Consider the following 21,730-nt stretch of genomic DNA (forward strand, 5'->3'; position numbering starts at 1 on the left):
ATGTTGCGTTGGAGAAAGGTAGAGTGAAAGAGAAGTGATGCATGGGTAGTGGGATACAGCTAATGTGAAAAGTGGCTAAGGTTTTGTATTGTTCCTATTTATTTGGGTGCAAGGAAGAGCAAAGAGAGAGAGAGGTAGGGTATGTACGTGTGTTTTCAATCTTAAGGAAGCTCGGGTTTTGTCTTATTCTCCCAACTACCCTTCTAGAGTTTGGAGACTAGTGAAGTGAATATATTTATTTTAAATAATAATAATAATACCAAAATAAGTAGAGGCAATTTCTCTTGTAATACGTAAATTGCTAGAATGTGATTTAATTTAAAACCAATTTTCTCTCGTTCTTAAAGCAATAACATAATTACTAAAGTATAAAATCATAAAAATATTCCATTATAGATACGTAAATTACATTAATGCTACCCAATTTTGTTTATTGGGATGATGATGTAATGGAGGCTAGGCTCAAGACAAGAGGATTAGAGAAATCAATGCAGTTTACCAAGTTTCCTTAAAAGCATTATTTTTAGAATTTAAACTTGGAGCCTTTAAGATGCATAGGCGGCTAGGGCTTTTGGAAGTCGGGTTTTTGTAAAAATTTCCTTATAAAGAAAAATCACTTTAAAACATAATTTTGTTGATATATGAGGATTCGAGCTCATGATAGATTTATGAGATTAGTCCATACTAAACCGTTAAGCCAACCTTGTCATCCAAGATAAAACCCTTTAAATCAAAAATATATATATTATACCTTAAGGTTGTTTTGATCCCAACTAAAATAAGTTCAATCCGACTAATGGGCCTACACAATTCTAAACTCATCTATCAAGGCTAGGCTTGAGAATTACTCTAACCTAAAATCAGGTTCACTACACTATTAGTGTACGAAGGTGTCGGGATGGAGAGTACTACAGAAGATCTTACTAAATTATAGGGGAAGTTCTCTTTGTTGGAAGAGGAAAGTGTAGCGGTGGAAGTTCAAAATGAAGCTTTGACGGAGATTGTGAACAAGGGGAAATCATGTTTCATAGGAAAATTTATTGTTGATCGGGTAATAGGCAAGGACATCATAAAATCAACTCTAATTAGGTATGGAAGCCAACAAGATCTCTCTCATTGTCGAACGTTCGGTGGTCCCCTACCAAACGTTCAGCTAGAACTCTAAAGTCAAAGACTCTTATTCCCAATGAACCGTAATGAGCTGGTAAATCTGCTAACACTTTCACTTATGTCAAACACCACCTAGTAATTATCTAAGGTACTACATTCCTCCCCCCTTATAAGAATTTTCTCCTCAAAATTTTAGAAATAAAATACTCAAAGGAATAGGTCCGTAGCTTCACATGGTTCGTGCTCAGTGAATTCTTAGGTGATCTCGTCCCATTCGTTTGTTGGCACTAGTCATCTTCAAACAACTACGAAAAGTCACCTCGTAGGTCATCCAGAGCATCATTGTCGATGTTGCCCACGTTGTACCAACCATGGTCGATCTCAACCCCTAAATCGATCAACTTGCAAAAGGAGTAGTTCGACACACATTCGGGATCCTCAAGTATCTGGGTCACAATCCTGTAAAGGAAAACAAACTATTTTTTAGTCGACTAACTTGTGACCATTGTGGAGATAGGGAGAAAATCATTTTTTTTGATATATCTTAGAGACCTCTGAGTTTATTTTGATACTACATGTGTTAATTGTAAATCAAGAAAATCACATGGACTTTTTCAATTTTGTCTATTATAAATGATAATTTAAAAATATTTTTACAAGAAAGATATCAATAGAATTATGATTTAAAAATATGTTTACGACAAAGATATCAATATAAACGATAATTTAAAAATATCTTTCAAAAAGGATATTAGTTGGGACGGGTTAAATATAATTTCTCTCTCATTTGCCAAGAACAAAGAAAGAATTAAAAAAGCTCAAATTTAATTAAAATAAAGAAAAATGTAGAGAGTTTTATGTGTAATTCATTTTAAAAGTAGCTCTCCAAATAAAATCAAATTAAAAAAAAAAATCAAATTAAAGAATTCAATAGAAATGTTCTATATTTCATGATGAAATTTTCATCATTCTTCAACCCCAAAGAAAGAAACTCCAAGCCTTAACTAGGAAAAACAGAAAAGAAAACGAAAAAGGAAATCAAGAAAGAAGAGTTTGAAAGAAGTTGCTCCATCCGAGGTATAACAACATTATTTGTTGACTTCTCAACCATACTAATACTGTAGCCTTAATTTACCGAATTTGAAGAGACATGTTTATTTATTTATGCCACTTTGTTTTTACCAACACTTCGTCTTCCTGCCTCTTGGATATGCTAGTTTTGAGCTCTTCTTCGGAGTAGTGTGTTGTGTTGTGAACAGCTTCAAAACTGGAGCAATCTTCCCATTTGTGTTGTTCGTTTATATTTGATAGTCAAATAGTAGTATAATTACAATATTCGAATAGACAAAGTTGTAAAGAAAGCAGCGGCTACGTTTGAATGGTGCCGCCCACCAGGTGTTCGAATAATTTCTCAAGAGAAAAAATAAAATAGCGAATCATATACTGCAGTTCCCATTCTTCATTGGTAGTCTGTCGAAAGAGGCCAATTAGCTTGTCCCCCGTCTTTTCTCTTCAAATATTAGGACCCATTTGTTTTTTTTTTTTGGTCTTTGTTGTTATTGTTACCATCTTTTCGTTACCATGTTTGGCTTTGCATTGGTAGAAGAATTAATGAAAGAATTTAGATAATCTCTGTTTTGGTTGCTTAATCCAAAACACGTAAGAGTACCATGTATTTATAGTCAAATGAGCTAAGAGCTCTTGTTACATAGAGATTTACAAAGAGAACCGAAACAGAAAAATGTTAAGGAAGATTTGCAGTAACGTAAAACAAAGAAAACTAATTAAGGAAATTGGAGAAGACTCCTAACTAAGGCTGTCAAGTAGGATGGTTGTGCAGAGAAGTCGTTGAACCTCAAAAGCTGGAAAAGGGAGGCCGCATGTAGAGGCTACTGTTCACAGAACACATGGAGACATGTTTTCTGTGAAAAGTTGAGCAGTCAATGCAGTCAATCTCCTTGGATCACGGGATCAGATTGAGTAATGAGATATGTGTTGTTTGCTTGTAGCTGAGAAGGTAGCAGATGAGTCTTGAATCACTTTAACATTTAATATGCATCTTTTTTTCAGATTTGGCTTAGGTGCATTTTCTATGATTTTTTCTATTTAAATCCAAAATTAGAAGGAAGAGATGATAAGTCCCAAGCCTAACCCAGAATGCAATATGTTTTTCCAATATTAATACAACACCAAAAATATGCACACTAGCCAATGCAAATTATTGATGTTTTCCATTTCTCTTGTTGTAAATATCGGCTTTGCAGTACAAGCTTTTGCTGCACCCAATTTAGTTCATGAATGGCGACCAGCAGCAGCTTGGTGCTTCATCGTTGTTGGTCTATGTTGGTCTATCGAGGTGTAGCTTTCCCACGGAGATCTCCGAGACTAATGCTGAACTTCCATTCAGTGTGTGCAACTTTAGCAGTCAAAGCCTCCTTTGACAGGTGCATTAGTCGCTTCGGCACAAGGACATGCAACAGTAAGCCAAACCAGCTCACAAGAAGCTGCTCCGCCAATGCTTTTGTTGTTGTCGAGGATGAAAAATATGGCAATAAGCAGGTGATTAGTGTTACTCCAAGTCTTTACGACTACATCCTTGCCAATGTTCGAGAGCCTGAGGTAAGGAACTTCTTTCCCATTTCTTCCTTTAATATTTACTCATAAGAATGATATCTTTTTCAGATGTATATTTAACTGTTTATTATCGATTTGTTCTTCTATATTTGCCTTTTTGTGATTCTTTATGAGGTTCCGTGTCAGATTCTACGGCAACTTCGAGAGGAGACTGCTTCCATGCATGGTAGTCAGATGCAGGTATTTGTTACTGCTTCCTTCCTTCGCATATTTTATTGGAAAAAATGTAAAATCAAATCCATGTGGTTATACTGATTTGCAATAAGCTCCCTATGGTATAAAATGTTTTGAGAGCTCCACGTGGTATGCAAAAATAACAAATAAGTCTATACACCCAATTTCTGTCTAATTTTTTTGACAAAAACCGTCAAATAACAAATACATCTTATGGGTTACACGTGTCATAATCTGATTGGTGTTGATGTGGCATTTGACGGTTTCTGTCAAAAAAAATAGACGAAAGTTGGGTCCAGGGACCTATTTATTATTTTTGCATGCCACAGGAAGTTATCAGAACATTTTGATACCACAGAGAGCATATTGCAAAGCAGTGTAACTACAGGGACTGATTTTCATTTTTTCCTAATTTATTTGAAATTGTGTGATGCAGAGTTCTTAACACTAACATTAAGACATCTAAAATTCCTAATTACTAGAGCACGCAGAGGCGTCTGGTTCCTCTTTTTAGTCTATCTTGATTGGGATTGGCATGTACCTGAGCTTCTGTTAGTGGTTTGGATGCAAGTATTTGACCCAACTTTCTTCAATATTATATTATAATAATAGGCAGGACAGCTTTGTGGGTTTTTAGGACTGTTGTGTGGGTTTAGGGTTTATTAGGGATTTAGGGGTCTGTTTTGTGGGCTTAGGGTTTTAGGGCTCTCTTATGGGGGGCTTTTGTGGGGTAGCTTTGGTTTTCCTGTGTATACGTCCAGTGTACTTAGGGGCGCTTTATGCTTTTTAATATATACAACATTACTTATAAAATAATATTATATTATAATAATGATTGCTATGAAAGCAATGTTTCTATACCATCGAAAATATTAAACTGATATGCAGGGAAGGAACTCTTGATTCAACATGCGGAGAATTCTTCTGAGGGGAAGTAATCTTCTTTTCTCTATTAATTTTTCAAATATTTAATTCTAAGGGATGTTACAAGTACTATTCTTCTATTACATATTTTGGAAACAGTTGGATGTGATCTACATTGTGTTTGATCATTATCTCAATGGACGATTAATAATTGACAATATTTTGTTCAAGGAAAAGTTAAGATTGTAATCCTTCGCAATATTATATTGACTTTACTCGCATTTCTGCTACAATCTTCAAGGCATTGAATTCATAGAAGAACTATTTTCTATCAATGTAATCTTGTATGGAATGTCAAAGTCACGGAACATATTCACTAAAGCTGACAACATATTGTTCTCTTCATAGGTGTCTCCTGATCAGGCACAGTTGCTTGCTATGCTTGTGCAGATTCTTAGGGCAGAGCGTTGTATTGAAGTTGGTGTTTATACTGTATGTATATCTTACTGAAATTTTACTTCTTCTAGTTAATCAACTACTCACTGTTTTCTTTCTGATATGCAAGTATTTGTTGCCATATCTCATCATCATCGTCTTGTGACAGTCCTTTGATTTCTAAACTCTCGCCTAGTTTGTTACTTATACATATGTCAGAAAAAGTTCACTTCAATGTTAAGTAACAAAATCTAATGGAATAACTGCAATTCAGGTCCTTAAGAATTTGAACCAGAACTGCATGCGATGGCATATGCTCAGTGCAAGTATTTTATGGAAATTGCCATTCTAATTTGGTGGGTCACTTATATATACCAACAAAAAAAAAAAAATCATTACCAAAAACCAAAAAGGGTACTCACAATAATTGTGTATTGTGTGGTGAAAACTTTGGTTATTCCTTCAAGGTTGGTGGCATAGAATTCTTCAAAACAAGTTTATTTACTTCCATATACATTGAACAAGCTACCACTATCCTGAACGAGTTACCACCAGACAAAGTTACTGTTTCATCCACTGGACAAACAAAGAACAGTTTTGAGTCAAAGCTATTTGAATCCTCTGTGCAGTTGATCACCATAAGATCCTTGAAGAGCAATTTTCTAATCCTTCACCCTTTTTAGATCTCCAGTAACTACTTAATGCACTCAGACTAATGCTACCATCTCAAGTCGATTTGGTGATGTGAACCTGTTCTATGTATATAGATTAATAAAAGCGAAGCTATTAGAAAAACGCAGAGAACATATATGGGTAATGCTTGCAGTTCCAGCTTCAATAGTATTTAAATTTGATTAGGACTCATTGATAAAGATAGAATCCTATCTAGAATAGTGCTTATCTTAGGGTGATTTGTCCTATCAACCCTTGTCTTTAGTACTTTAGTAGGAATCTAGTACCCTGCTCTATAAAAGTAATGTATTCTTTTTATTTTTGAGATAGAATAAGATTTACAATTGCTTAGTTTTATTTGAAGTGAGACTCCCTTAATATTACAGTAGTGGTGAGATGCTACTACTAGCCCATGACTTATATTAGTGAGACGCTAATCTATGTGAGGGATTGCTACCTCGTCCTGTTAGTTTTGTATTTGTTCGATCAATTTTTGGTGTTAGAGCATGTTCGATACATTGGGCTTTGGTTGATCTTTGATTTACGTCCTTGAATCATGAGCACACAGAGTGGCAAATCTTATTCGCTAAGAAGACTCTCGCAAGCACAAAGTAATGATCTTTTGGTAGAGGTTGTTAATCGGATAAATTCAATAAACCAAAGGTTAGACACTATGTCAAAGCTCATGTATGCTAAACAACATGCGGAAGTAGCAACAGATACTGTAGAAGATGTTGAACAGATGAACGGGCTAGCTAAGGAGATACCAGATGGTGAAGAAGTTGCTGAAGGAAGTAGAGGAGCTCAACCCAAACAAGTCTGCTACGAAGCTGTGCCACCTCCAAGAATGAGGAACAACACACCACAGGCTCCACCATTTGACGGAAGCAAACATCAAATTGGAAGGCTGAACTTTCAGCATATCTTGGACCCAATTAATGGGTGTGGAAAATGAATTGATGATGCCAAAAAAATAGTGCATGTTGATGTTCCATATTTTTACGGAAAGACAAATCCTCATGCCTTCCAAGAGTGGCTTATGTCCCTTGACGACTAGTTTGAATGGTTTTAGTATGTCAAATAACTGGAAGGTATGATTTGTGAGATGAAACTAAATGTCAGAGGACATGGGTGTTAGATAGGAAAGCTGAGGAATAGCCCACATAAAGTGAGTGGTTTATAAAGATAGTCATGAGTGTTTAAGTCTCACATTGCCTAGTTACTAGGTGAAATTGGATTTTATAAAGAAATATAGGGAAGCTCTAAATTATCTAGTCCTTTTGGGGTGATAGCGCAAATGCGGCTAGTGCTTTTATGGGTCACTCTGGTCCTATATTGGGAAGATGATAAGTAACCCATATAGAATAGATGGTTTATAAAGATAGTCATGAGTGTTAAGTCCCACTTTACTTAGTTACTAAGTGAAACTGGCTTTATAAAGAATTCTAGAAAAGCTCCAAATTGACTATTCCTTTTGGGATAATGAGTGTAAATGTGGTTATCGCTTTTCCTTGAGTCGTTACAGAACATTTTGTATGTTAGCATCATTCTCACCCTCTCTTTTCCCATACGTCACTTTTATAAAGAAAGCAAAGAGCCCCCCACCTAGTTGCACCTTCCTTATCAAGCCCACTCACTATCATTGGCTGCCTTCGAGTGTGTGGCTGGGCTGAGATTTCATTCCTCTTGCTGCCAATGGAAAGCCATAGTTATTTTTTTCCAGTCACACAGCACTGGTCCTAACTACTACAACCATTTTATTTCAAGCATAACATCTAGCCCAACCAGTGGTAGAGAGTACAAAGTGTAGTAAACTCGAAACCTTGTAGAGTTATGGGCATTGTTGTGTATTTTTCTTTGTAGATCAGATGTTATCCATTAGCCACCTTGACCACAATGCAGTTGTTGGAACCACCGGAAGATTTAGGCCCGTAGCAATTTCTTGGCCAATGAAATTGTGTGTAGACCTGCTGTCCTCCAATACCACCATGGATTGCTTGTTGATATAAGCCATAATATGCGTCATCCTAGGTCGCGAGCAGCCAGATAACGCTTGAAGAAAGATTAATGGTCCCTCTGTTATGGGCTCCATATCAGTATTTGCAGCTTCAACTGTATCTTCCTGCAGCTCTTCTTCCTTGGTCATATCTTCGTAAAGGCCTGATCTAATAAGAAACATCCATGTCTTGTTGCATCTATGGCCCGGTGTGAATCACAATGGAATCACAAACCTTTCTCATGTTTCTTTTGCAATTCCTCCCAACTCAGCCTCTTGAATCCTGTTACTGGTGCTAGCCAATTTATAGGTGCTGCCATAGGACCCCTGTGATTCCTTGTTGGAGGCCTATTCCATTCTTGTTGTGTACTCTTCCTCTGCGTACTTAGCTTGTCATCCCGCTTGCAAGCCAACTTAATCGTATGTCGCAGTGTTCGTGGCTTAAACATTTGCACTTCAGATGCAATGTTGTCTTTTAGGCCTCCTAGAAATGCTCCAATCAAAGGTTCTGCTCTTTGGGTGTCCTCCGAAATTCAAAAAACTACACCACTCGACAGATCGGATCACCTCCTGAATAGCGAGGAAGTCCATCTTGATCTGTTTGGCTGAAGTATTGGACTGTGTTCCTTCATCCTTGCTTGAGACACATGAAGAAGAACCCTTATCCTCAGACTTGTATGCAGGTTTCATCGATTGGTCTTCTGTTTACCCATGTAATGCTGCGAGCAGGCCCTTGATTTCACTCATGGTTTCTTTGATGCTCTGAATCTTTGCACTTGGGCTGTTGATACCATCTTGGACCTCTTGTACATCGGACTCAAGCTTCTCGATTCTCTCCTTGTGCGTAGACATGGCTCTAATACCACTGATAAAACCCAAGATCAATACTACAGAATATGGAAAATAACAAAGCGGAGCAGCTACTGGTCATCGCCTTGGTAAGCAAGCACTCCACTTAGGGCAGTAGTAAAACCACTGGTGTTTTGCTAGCAAATTTCTCTGCTTCATTATAGCCATCTTCTACAAATTTAAACAATAAGTGTATGGTTCCTTATTGGACTGAACTTGCTCTAAACCATTCGACTAATACCAAGACTATTACTAAATTTATACTAACAAACTCCTAAATAGAATTAAACTCTAGCAGCAACCAACTTCTATTGCATCACTTCAATTCTGCAGCAACCAACTTCTACTGCACCTCCATCCTGGCTCTTCTCTCCCTCAACAGTCTCAACCGCCTAATACTGCTCCTTTTCTAACATCATATATTTTTTATTAGGCTTCCTTTGTCTTTGTTATAGGGTTTAGGGTTTGCATGAAAAGAGAATTGAAGAAGAGGCTTGATAATCATGTTGCCTTCTTCCTCTCACACAATATATATATATATTGTAACTTTGAATACAAAGACCAAAATACCCATATAACTTATTAACCCTAATACTCTCCTCTAACACTCCTCCTCAAGCTGAAGCATATATATCATATAAGCCCAGCTTGGAATAAATAAACTCTTAACTTCTTTTGACACAATGATTTTGTAAACATATCAGTTAGCTGATCTCCAGACTTCACGAATGGTGTAATGATATCTCTGCTGAGTATCTTATCTCGAACAAAGTGACAATCCTCAATATGCTTGGTTCTTTCATTAAAGATAGAGTTAGATGCAATGTGTATAGCAGCTTGATTATCACAAAATAACGGGATAGGAGTAGGAGCGGCGATCCGATTTCCTGGAGAAAATGTTGTAACCATGTCAATTCACTAGCAATATTAGACATTGCCCTGTATTCTGCCTCAGCACTCGACCGTGCCACCACCGTCTATTTCTTACTTTTCCAAGTCACTAGATTACCACCCAAGAATGTACAATATCCTGTAGTAGATCGCCTATCTGAGGGAGAACCTGCCCAATCTGCATCAGTAAACCCTTCTATCCGGAAGTGTCCATTTGGTCTATACAATATTCCAAGGCCAGGAGCTCTTTTCAAATATCGAATAATACGAGTAACAGCTTCCCAATGTAAAACCCTATGAGCCTCCAAGAACTGATTAACAACACCAACTGCATATGAGATATCTGGCCTAGTAATAGTAAGATAATTCAACTTTCCAACCAAACGACGATACCTACTAGGGTCTTTAAATAATTCTCCTTCATCCTTTACTAATTTCTGATTAGGATCCATTGGAATGTCAACAGGATGAGCACCCAGGAGACTTGTTTCTTCTAACAAATCAAGTACATATTTTCTTTGAGATAAATTGATACCTGTTCGGGATCTAGCAACTTCAATTCCCAAGAAATATCTTAATTTTCCCAAATCTTTTGTATGAAATTTCTGCTGTAAAAACAATTTCAATCGAGCAATGTCTCCTGAATCATTGTGACGACCCGCTTGATAAAAGCATGATTTAAAAATTTTTCTTTTAAAATCCAATAACCCACAACAAAGCGGATTGTCACAGTGGCATGGCGACACTGCAGTATGCCACGAACCCATGCACTAACCTGATTGACAATATCATAAGTCTCACAGAGCTATATGCATCATCCATGATTAATCAGAGTTTATATCTTTGCAGCGGAATATAAATAACATAGACATAACTTAACATATTTGAGCTGACAATACATCTATGTGAATAATGCTTTACATACAAAAGAATGGCTAAACAAAGTGTCACATGCGACACGAGCCATATACAAAATACCAATATCTAAGCATATACATAAATGCTCTAACAAAAAGACTAATAACTAGTCCATTAGAATCAACCCCCGACGCATCTAGGCCTCAAACCTCGTGGCCCAAATACATGGCAACAGGATCCTCATCTACCATCTCTGTACCTGCATCCACAACATCATCTGCATCACGGGAATTACCACCACCCATGATGCAGGCGGATTTCATGAGCCCGCCGTCTCCATGTAATCGAGACGCTCAGCAGTATAGAACTTACTAGGCTTTCAAAAATAACCATCATTTGAAAACATACTAAATCAGCTGAGAGTATACATAAGCCCGATCTTCCACTCTCGGAACATGCGAATACTAACCCATCTAACTTTATACATACTTACAAATTAAAAGCTTAGTTACACCTATAGACGTGCATTCACTATTTTGGGTGAACACAAATCCATAAGTTTAGTTAATCAATAAAACATATTCAAAGTCATCACATATCATCTTATGCAACTATTCATATCGATATACATTATGCGCAGTTGCATCTCCTGCACATAAGCATATGGATATGCCTAGTATAAAAATCATCATATGCAACCATTCTTATCAATATACATTATGCGCAGTTGCATCTCCTGCATATAGGCATACTGATACACCTGGTAAGAGCTCATATAAAACCAATCATCATTATCATAAAATCATATGCTATGCATGCTCATGCAACATCATCTTCTCATATCATCCATACATATACATATATAACATCATCTCCTCATAACATCCGTCATGCATATATACATAACATAACATCATCTCTTCATAACATTCGCCGTGCATATATACATAACGTAACATCATCTCCTCATAACATCCGCCATGCATATACATATATAACATCATCTCCTCATAACATCCACCATGCATATTCATATATATAACATCATCTCCTCATAACATCCACAATGCATATACATATATATAACATCATCTCCTCATAACATCCACCATACATATACATATATAACATCATCTCCTCATAACATCCGTCATACATATATATATATAACATCATCTCCTCATAACATCCGTCATACATATATACATAACATAACATCATCTTGTGCCATTTCCATCATGAGGCAACCCTTCGGTAGGAGACTTGTCATCGCTATCGGGGGCCGTCTTGTTGTTTTTCGTTATACATGAGGCCAGCTCTACGGTAGTGAGACGATACTCAATCATCACCGGAGTTAAACCCCGTTTCCGTTATGCATGGGCCAGCTCTACGGTAGTGAGACCATACTCAATCACCACCGGAGTTGAACCCCGTTTCCGTTATGCATGGGCCAGCTCTACGGTAGTGAAACCATACTCAATCACCACCGGAGTTGAACCCCGTTTCCGTTATGCATTACTCATGCCATGTTCATGCTTATGTCAATAAATCCTTGGACTCATATGCTATCATAACTCATATTATAAAATCATAGAATCATATCATAAACTATGCCAACCATCAAAATGCTCATAACAACATAATCATCACATTATCTTGTAAACCCATAAAAGCTCATAAAAACAACACATCAAACATTCATCCAACACTTCTCATAGAACATCATTAAATAGTCATATAATCACAAAACACCTTGTATCAATCATTCACCCAAAACATCTTTTATACTTTAAAACATAGTATATTTTTGCTCAGTAAGTAAAATACTTACCTTGTAGCCTACAAATGACTCGCGATTCAAGTAATCCTTTCGAAGTGCTCCATCGATCCGATCACCCACACCACACATTGGAAGACTAGATCTAGTCCTAAGCCTCCAATATCACATTACATGCCTCACTAACCCCATGGCCGGAATCCATCACCTTCTTCTTCTTCTTCTTCTTCTTCTTCTTCTTCTTCTTTCTTCCTCTTTCATCTTCGTCGGACAGCAGCTCTCTCTCTCATTCGGTCTCATTCTCTCTCTAGCTCGGTCTGCATCTCTTCCTCTCTCAATCTGCAGCTCTCTCTCTCTCTAGCTCGTTCTCTCTCTCTCGGCCAAGTGTGTGTACGTGAGAAGAAGGGAAAGAGAGAAGAGAAAGAAAAGAAAGAAGAGAGGAAAGAAAGAAAGAATGGGGGCTGCTGCGCGTGAGTTTGGGAGAGGGAAGAAGATAATGTTATCTTCTTCCATCCAACCATGGCTTGACACGTGGCAAGTTAGATTTCATTTTTATTTTAAAGCCACATCTTTTATAAATTGCTATATCACCTCCTCATATTAATTCTATTTTTTTGTTCTCTTTAATTCCCCACACTTCTTTTATTTACTCTAGCTACAACTTACCATTAATCTATTTTATTTATTAATCATTTATCACACTAACATCATTATTAGTTAAACTCTTTATCACTAAAACTTACATTACATAATATATCATCATTAAATAATATTGTTATTATATTATTGTCCCACAAATATTATCATTATTATTAACCAATCTTGTTTAGATATCAATTACGATAAAGTCATTATTATTATTATAAATCATCCCATGTGCAATTTATCTCATTAATTAAATCTGATTACTATGAGGTTATTAATAATAAACTTAATTATTTTCTCGGGTCTTACAATCATCACCTATAATCACAATGTCATCTACATATACCACAAGAAGGATGTAGCCTGCACCTGTATGCAAGTGAAATACTGAATGATTTGTCTGACAGCGCTGAAGACCAAACTCCATAACTGCCTCAGAGAACTTTTCAAACCATGCCCGTGGAGATTGCTTGAGGCCATACAAAGCTTTTTTTAACTTATAGACACAACTCCGATACTCCCCCTGAGCAACAAACCCAGGTGGTTGCTCCATATAAACTTCCTCATGTAAATCTCCATGTAAAAAGGCATTTTTGACATCTAACTAAAATAAGGGCCAATTAAGATTAGCAGCAAAAGAAATAAGAATACGGACGGAAGAGATTTTGGCAATTGGAGAAAACGTCTCATCATAATCAATACCATATGTTTGTGTATAACCCTTAGCAACCAAACCAGCTTTCAACTGTTCAACTAAACCATCAGGATTAAACTTAACCGTGTAAACCCATTTGCCGCCAACATGCTTCTTATCCACAGGTAATGGAACAAGCTCCCATGTACCATTTTGATGTAAGGCCTTCATTTCCAATTTCATAGCTTGCCTCCAACCAGAGTCAGATAAGGCATCCTGCACTATCGTTGGGGTGGAAACAGTAGAAAGATGGGAAATAAAGCAAGAATAGGAAGGAGATAAAGAACTAGTAGATACAAACTGACTGATAGGATGGTTTGTAGTGCAAGAACGTGTACCTTTCCGTAGGGCAATAGGCAAGGAATCAGATGCAGGTGACAGCGGATCCGAAGACGGGATGGATTATGGTGGAGGTGCAGGAGCTGATGGACGTGGCCTACGTGTATAAACGTGGAGAGGAGCAGAAGAGCATGGAGGCAACACGACAGACTTAGAGAGATATGGAATAGGCAGCGGAATAAACGTGACATTGGGCTCAAGGGTAGACGCTTCGAAAGACGCATCAACAGGAAAATAGGCAAGAGACTCAACAAATGTGACATCGACGCTAGTAAAGCAGCAGCGAAGAACAGGACTATAACAACGATATCCCTTCTAAGTTGTGGAATAACCGAGGAAGACACATTTAGTAGAGCGAGGATCAAGTTTATCATAGCCAGGACCCAAATTATGAACATAGCAAACAAACCCAAAAATCTTTAGTGGTAAGGCAAACGGAGGTGAAGAAGAGTACAAGAGTGAATGAGGAGAAACACCATCTAAGATCGAGGAGGACATCCGATTAATGAGATAACAAGCAGTGAGGACCGCCTCACTCGAAAAATGCTTGGGGGCATGCATATGAAACAAGAGACAACATGCAACATCCAATAAATGTTGATTCTTGCGTTCAGCCACACCATTTTGTTGTGGAGCGTGAGCACGCGATGTTTGATGAATAATGCGTTTATCAGACAAATAAGAGGCAAAAGAACTAGATGTGTATTTTTGGCATTATCAGAACGCAAAATACGGATTTTCTGAGTAAATTGAGTCGTAATCATATTACGAAAAATTCAAAAAACAGAAAATAACTCTGAACGATTTTTCATTAAAAATAATCAAGTCATGCGGGAAAAATCATCCACAAATGTCACAAAATAATGAAATTTATTGGACGCAATATTGATAAAACCCCATACATCAGAATGAACTAACTCAAAGGATGTGAAACTCAACTAACATCTCTTGACGGAAAAGAAACACGACGGTGCTTACTGAGCTGACAAGCTTCGCAAGATACGGACAACTCATGACGAAGACTCGGGACTTGATGCTTCATTGTAGGAAGGGAAGGATGACCAAGATGACAATGCCACTGAAGAGTTGAGGTTGACGACTGTAAAGCACGAGAGGAAAATGAAGGTGCAAGATCCAGATAATACAAGCCACGAACTTCATACCCCATACCAATCATCCTCCTTGCCTTGAGATCCTAAAAAATGCACAAAGAAGGATAAAAATTGAAAGAACAATTAAGAGCTTTGGTAATTTTACTGATGGATAACAAATTAAAAGGAAGACCGGGAACATGTAGAACCAACAACAACTCAATATCTGGACTCAGATGTGTATGGCCAAAGCCAGCTACGGTGGAGAGGGAACCAATAGCTAGGGTGACACTGTGTGGTGTATCAATAGGATGATAATCAGAGAGAGAAGTGGACGAACCAATCATATGTTCATTGACGCCAGAATCAATAATCCAGGGGTCGCGAGTGGAGGATAAAAGACAGTGAGATGCAGTACCTGACTGGGCAAGAGTAGCAGTAAAAGTGGAAGTGACCTACTTATGAGCCAAGAACTGAGCGTACTCATCATTCGGAATGGAGATGAGATCATAATCTAGAGAAAGACTCGAACTAGTAGGGGGTCCAGAAATATCGAGAGAATCCTCCAGAGAAAAAGCCTGATTGGCAAAACCCGACTGTTTGCCGTGTAAATCCCAACAAAAATCCACGGAATGATTACTACGACCACAATGTGTACATTTGCGAGGGTCACGACTACTAGTTCGACCATTGCCTCGAGAATCACGGCCGCCACGAAAATCACGACCATTGCGGCCACCACGATAACTACTAGCGCTGCCACGGGTAGTAACAAAAGCAACGTGCTCACCAATACGCTCATAACTCAGTTGAGAGCCATGATCAGAAAGATTAACATGCTAAATCCGAGAGAAGACCTCAGGAAGTGTGGGGAGGTCAGAACCACCCAAAATCTATGCACGAACCGACTCAAACTCAGGTTTGAAGCCAAGAAGAAACCGAACCACATCCACATCTTGGCGTTGCTTTTCCATTTTCTGCAAGTTCGTAGAAAGCAGTTGGTACAAGTTCGTCTCCTTACAGATGGCCACAACCTGATTATAGTACTCATCCACAGTCTGAGCACCTTGTTCAAGCCCAAAATATTGTTTACACATCTCATAAATCCGAGTGATATTTCCAGTACCAGAATACATATGACTGAGATGATCCCAAATATCCTTGGTAGTAGGCAGATAGATGCATGAGGATCCAATGTGAGACTCAATACTGTTCAACATAAGAGAGATAATTTGATTATCTTCTTGTTTCCGAAGGCTAGGAGCAGTGCCTTTAGGCTTACTTGAAGTTAAGTGAGGAAACCAGCCCTTGCCTTTCAAGAAAACTTCAACCAAACGTGCCCAATAACTATAGTTCTTTCCATTCAGCTTCACATAAGTCATTGGGGCATTAACTAAGGAAGTATCAGGTTTAGCAGCCATAATCTCAACAACAATGAAGCCAAAGACTCCACCACAGAAATACACCAGATAAGTAACTGTAACAACCACTAAAAAAACAAATGGAAAAAAAAAACCCACAACAACAATGCTCGAAATAGGGCAGAAACCAGCTCAAACCAATGCCAATCAGTAAAATAATGAGAAAGAGAGATAAACCAGTAGGAATACAACTAAAAAAAACCAAACAAGGACCTTCGCCGGAGGCAGTCCAAACTCACCGGAAATAGGCAGACTACGCCGGCAATACCAAAACCAGAAGCTAATCGAGATAGGAACTTTCGCCAAAGACCTACCGGAGGCTCGCCGGAGTTTCGCCAGAACACACTGAAACACACCGGCGTCCAACAAACCTCACCAGAGATACCAACAACCAGGACTACAGACCCAAGCAATGACCACAAGCCAGCAACTTATTGAACATGCCGGCCACCACCACAGAACACGCCGGCAACTACCATAGACCACGCCGGCAGGTCACCAACCACCACAGAATCTGCCGGCCAACCACTACAGACCACGCAGGCCACAAACATAGAACACGCCGGCCACCATCTACCCCCAATCACGATTCATGGGCATTAAGCCCACTTCTTATACTTCCACGACCAGTAATACAATAAGAGGAAAGAAAAAAAGAAAGAAAAAAAATATGAAGGAAGGAAGAAGCAGGGTGGGATGAGATGCGTTAGTAGTTATGGCTCTGATACCATGTTAAATTACAAATTATCTCAAAAGCTTAAGCTGATTGGAAGAGGTAAATTTAATCACTTAATCAATACTTTAACATTCCCTTTCACGTATACTTTAACACTCCCCCTCACATGTGGGCTCAAACTCCCTTTTAATAGGTGAGACCCAACACGTAAAATATTTAATTTTAATGGGGATGAATTGACGGAGTCAAGGTTCGATCACAGGACCTTTGGCTATGATACTATGTTATAGGGTTTAGGGTTTGCATGAAAAGATAATTGAAGAAGAGGCTCGATAATCAAGTTGCCTTCTACAAAGACCAAAATACCCATATAACTTATTAACCCTAATACTCTTCTCTAAGAGTCTTCTACGTCTATCATTGTCTTATTATTATTGTTGTCATTGTTATTTTTCTCTTATCTTAATTTTTTTCTTTTTTCCTCCTTTTTTTTTGTTGGCAAAATAGAAACTGTTTTTTGAATATTATTTGAACCCTTGTCATCTTGGTTAAATGACCTCCCAAATTATACTGCTGTCTGGTTGGCCGAGTTCATTCTAGTTAAATTTGACCCTTGTTAGTAAGTGAAACACATCAATGTCATGCATGTGTATGTCAACGTGAGGTAATGAATATATTCTGATTGTTATTACTTTCTCCTTCTTGTACAGTATTCTTTAGAACTGTATTCTAGCTTTGGATTTCATGTTTTCTGAGTACCCTGAGCGAAGCTTCTTTTTTGTTTTCAATGTTTGACTATAGGGTTCATTTTTACTATGCAGTTGAGAGCTTTATTTTTTATTTTTTATAAATTTAATCAAGTAGCAATTAACTGTCTTAAATCTTAATATTGTATATGTTGTTTTAATTTGTTCAGGGATACTCCTCATTGGCTATTGCATTAGTCCTTCCAGAATCAGGTCGTTTAGTTGCCTGCGAAAGAGATGCCAAGTCTCTTGAGGTTGCAAAGAAGTATTATGAGCGAGCTGGTGTTTTGCACAAGGTTATATTTATCTCTTTTTATCTTGAATACTATTAACATCAAGAAATGCTTGATACTTGCAGTTATAGACTATAGCTTATAGAGTTTGTCTTTTAGCTTATACAGCTTGTAATAAGGAATATCTGCTAAATTTGCATCATCTAAACTGGAAGAGCCTGTAATATTTCTTCAGTGGTGCAATCTGATCATATTTCTCCAGTTACAGATCAACTACTCGGTCTTTGTTTTGCTCGAGATTTGTGGACTGTATATCTATCCCACATTTCCTAATTAACGTTTCTCATACTCATACTTCTTTGATGATTTCTGTATACTCTGGATCACTTGATTTGCATTAGGTGGATGTTAAATATGGACTTGCAGCTGATGCCCTAAAATCACTGATTCTGAAAGGTGAAGCTTGCAGGTAAATGTAGTAAGCAATAAAAACTGTGTGCCGCATTTTTCTCAAACTGCTTTAGCTTATGTTCTGTTTTGGTTATAGGGTTTCTTGGGGAAAACAATAGTAGTTCTCACTTCCCAACTCTTCTGCATTTATTTTTTGCAATAACCACAATATAAGAATTTTTGTACTAAGAATGGAGTCCAAATATTATGTGATGATTTCGTATCCTTAGATTTGAAGTCCTCCTACCTTATTCTTTTTTCATGTAAAATGGGCTTTCTTTCTTCCATATATATGAAGGACAAAATTAATAATATAACATTCTGCACCTATTTACTTTTCTACTCAGCTTTGATTTTGCATTTGTTGATGCCGAGAAGAGGATGAATCAGGAATATTTTGAACTGCTTCTTCAACTGGTTAGAGTAAACATTACATTCAAATAATCTGTTCCATATCCATTCACCCTTCCTGTTTGATTCTTTTGACAATTTTGCTCATTCATTGTCCTGCTTAGTTGTTAGTTAGTTTCATTTTACAGGTGAGGGTTGGGGGTCTCATTGTGATTGATAATGTCCTTTGGCATGGAAAAGTTGCTGACACAATGGTGGGTCAATGACTTTTGTTTATAAATCTTGTCCATTTGAAATGAATTTGATTTTTTTAAAAGTTTCTTTCAAGCAGGTAAATGACGTTAAGACAGTTAGCATTAGGAATTTCAATAAATGTCTACTGGAGGATAAGCGTGTAAACATCAGTATGGTAGGTCTGAATTTTCTGCATATATTATGACAAGTTCTGCAAGACTCTTTTCAATTGATCCATAACCTTAAAACTTTTTGGAGTTCTAGGTACCTATTGGAGATGGCATGACGATATGCCAAAAAAGATGACCTCATAGCAAAAGCTGATGATATTCTTGATTCAGTGAATAAGTTTATAATAAACTTATTTGGCACACAAGTCTGCGCAAGTGAATAAAGCACCTTTTGGTCATTCAGTTATATCTTGAGACCTAAGTTGGTGTAGCTTTTTGCAGGACTGAAGGTATACTTTGAGGATGACTTGAAAACCTGAAATTTGAATCTGATGCTGAAAATGAGATCATTCTGATGCAGCTATAATTTAAATAACTAGCTTCATCATCTATTGAACATAAACAAAAGTATATGCATTGAAGAATCAGTCGATGAGTTGTCGATTATAAGCTGGTTTTCATTTTGGCTCTGCCAGGAAAGATCCTTGCATCCTCCTAGCAGTGGTTTTACTTTTATATCTGTGTTGAATGCTAATCTATAACCATTTTATGGTTTACAAATGTTTGAATGGAATATGTGAAGAGGATGTGTTATTAAGTCATGATGCTAGGAACAACTTGATAGATCATTTTACAATCTCAGACCCTTCTCTCAAGCTTAAAACTCTTAACTTATTTGTTCCTAGTTTACTTTCAAAGTGAAATCACTCTGTGCGATGCATGACAATTGACAAGGAAAACTCTATTTGATGGAGACAAACCTTTTAGACACAAGGTTAACACTTGATACTGAGAATTTTGATAATCATGATGATTGGGAAAATCAATTGGAAATCATATCGATGAATATATATAGCAGTCATGCAAATTGTAACTCTTCTTCCTTAAATTATATAGAAGATATCATACCTGCAAACTTTTATTTCACTTGATTGTGTGATTTATCATTTAAGTGCATCTTAACTATGATTCTGATCGCTTTCTTATGAATTCCTGGATATTAGTCATTTAAGTGTCAATATAATGTTGATCTGTTATTATTTTTATTATATTGGAGGGCATTTATGTCCTTGTACTATGAACCTGTCTTAGTCTATTGTCTTAGTCTATCTTAGGCGTACACATTCTTATGAGATATTTAATGTAATAACTTACAATGTTAATATTTATAATATAGGTTTATACAGCAATTCTAGTATGTTTATTTAGATGTGATTATATTTCCAATAGTTAAAAGGAAAATTATTTTGTTGTGAGATATCTGATATATAAATGTTACGTGAAAAATGTGAGAGTTATCGCTTATTGTTGTCTTAAAAGCCAAGGCGTTACATCTATTGTTCATGAAAGAGCACCAAGTGGAATTGGTGGCCATGCGGTCGGAGTTGGGTTTTTAGATTTTGATTCTGATGTCCAAGGAAAGTCTGAAAGAAGAGAAGAATGAGGAGAGAGTAAGGATATTGGGTTGATTGCAGAAGCTACTGTGATTTGCTCTAAAGAGATGATAGCATGTGTTAGAGAGAGAAAGTTGAGGATTAGAAGGTCTAGAAGAATTTAATCCACAAAGTTAACTCGATGCGCCTCCCAAGATCTATTTATCACGTAAATAAGTTCCAAGATATCTACGTTACCTATTAACTCTGGTAAAATATGTAGCAGAAAATAAAATTTTAATACAAGATCGCATATCTAAAATAACCTACAATCCATTAAGTAACTAGAGCCAATACTAAGTCTCCAAAAATTAGCGATTATAATATCAGTCTTTCTCTCTAGGTTTCTCTCCAGGTTCCCTAGAGTTTCTTGGTGTAGAACGTCGAGGTGAGAGGAACGTCTTCTACTGCTAGGCAGACGTGGAGGTTTGGGTGTGACGGTATTGGCTGAGGAAGGAAGTATGGCGATTGAGTTAGATAAATTGTGTAGTAGAATATCTTTGACAGAGGGTGAACAAATTGGCATCTCGATATCTGAGGGAGAAATAGCAGATGTGAGGAAGAAAGGAGAACTGTGTTTGGTGGGGCGAATCTGGTCTAAGAAGAAAGCAAACAAAGAGGCTTTCAAGTCTGTGCTTTCTCGGATCTGGAAAATGGTGGGGGTATTGTAACGACCTAGGAAAAAATGCTAGCCACATCTACACTATCACCCCAAAATGACTAGTCAATTTGGAGCTTCCCTATAATTTATTATAAAGCCCAATTTTACCTAGTAACTAGGCAATGTGGGACTTAGCATTCATGATTATCTTTATAAACCACCTACTTTATGTAGGTTTCTTCTCATCTTCCCAATATGGGATCGGGCTGTTACAAACTCCCCCTCTTAAATTCCTGACGTCCTCGTCAGGGCCACGTTATGCAGTGCTCTAGTATCCCATGACCTAGCATTACTAGGTGGCTTTGATACCACTTGTAACGACACAA

The 21,730-nt window shown here is 37.4% G+C and overlaps 1 protein-coding gene across 3 annotated transcripts; it reads left to right on the plus strand.

The window, feature by feature from the left end:
• The first annotated feature begins 2,036 nt into the window (after positions 1–2,036).
• Positions 2,037–19,939, plus strand: LOC132176709 (uncharacterized). Of its 3 annotated transcripts, XM_059588992.1 has the most exons (11): positions 2,037–2,187; positions 2,938–3,127; positions 3,375–3,729; positions 3,871–3,924; positions 5,191–5,274; positions 18,043–18,168; positions 18,507–18,574; positions 18,903–18,972; positions 19,095–19,160; positions 19,238–19,315; positions 19,405–19,939. In XM_059588992.1, exons 3-11 carry the CDS (start codon positions 3,409–3,411, stop codon positions 19,444–19,446), a joined length of 909 nt encoding a protein of 302 aa, XP_059444975.1. In that variant the 5' UTR covers positions 2,037–2,187; positions 2,938–3,127; positions 3,375–3,408; the 3' UTR covers positions 19,447–19,939. The 3 variants fall into 3 exon arrangements, 2 of the variants coding, with proteins under 2 accessions (XP_059444975.1, XP_059444974.1); XR_009439581.1 differs by lacking the exon at positions 2,938–3,127 and having other exon boundaries at positions 19,224–19,315; positions 19,405–19,426; XM_059588991.1 differs by lacking the exon at positions 2,938–3,127.
• Positions 19,940–21,730: the final 1,791 nt, after the last annotated feature.

This window comes from Corylus avellana, chromosome ca3 (assembly GCF_901000735.1).
Source record: "Corylus avellana chromosome ca3, CavTom2PMs-1.0".
Classification (NCBI taxonomy): Eukaryota; Viridiplantae; Streptophyta; class Magnoliopsida; order Fagales; family Betulaceae; genus Corylus; species Corylus avellana.

Coding starts and splice junctions, on each gene's coding strand:
- LOC132176709 (XM_059588992.1), top strand. CDS start 3,409: ATGGCGACCAGCAGCAGCTTGGTGCTTCATCGTTGTTGGTCTATGTTG. Junction 3,925..5,190: donor TGCATGGTAGTCAGATGCAG/GTATTTGTTACT, acceptor TTCTCTTCATAG/GTGTCTCCTGATCAGGCACA. Junction 5,275..18,042: donor TTGAAGTTGGTGTTTATACT/GTATGTATATCT, acceptor TAATTTGTTCAG/GGATACTCCTCATTGGCTAT.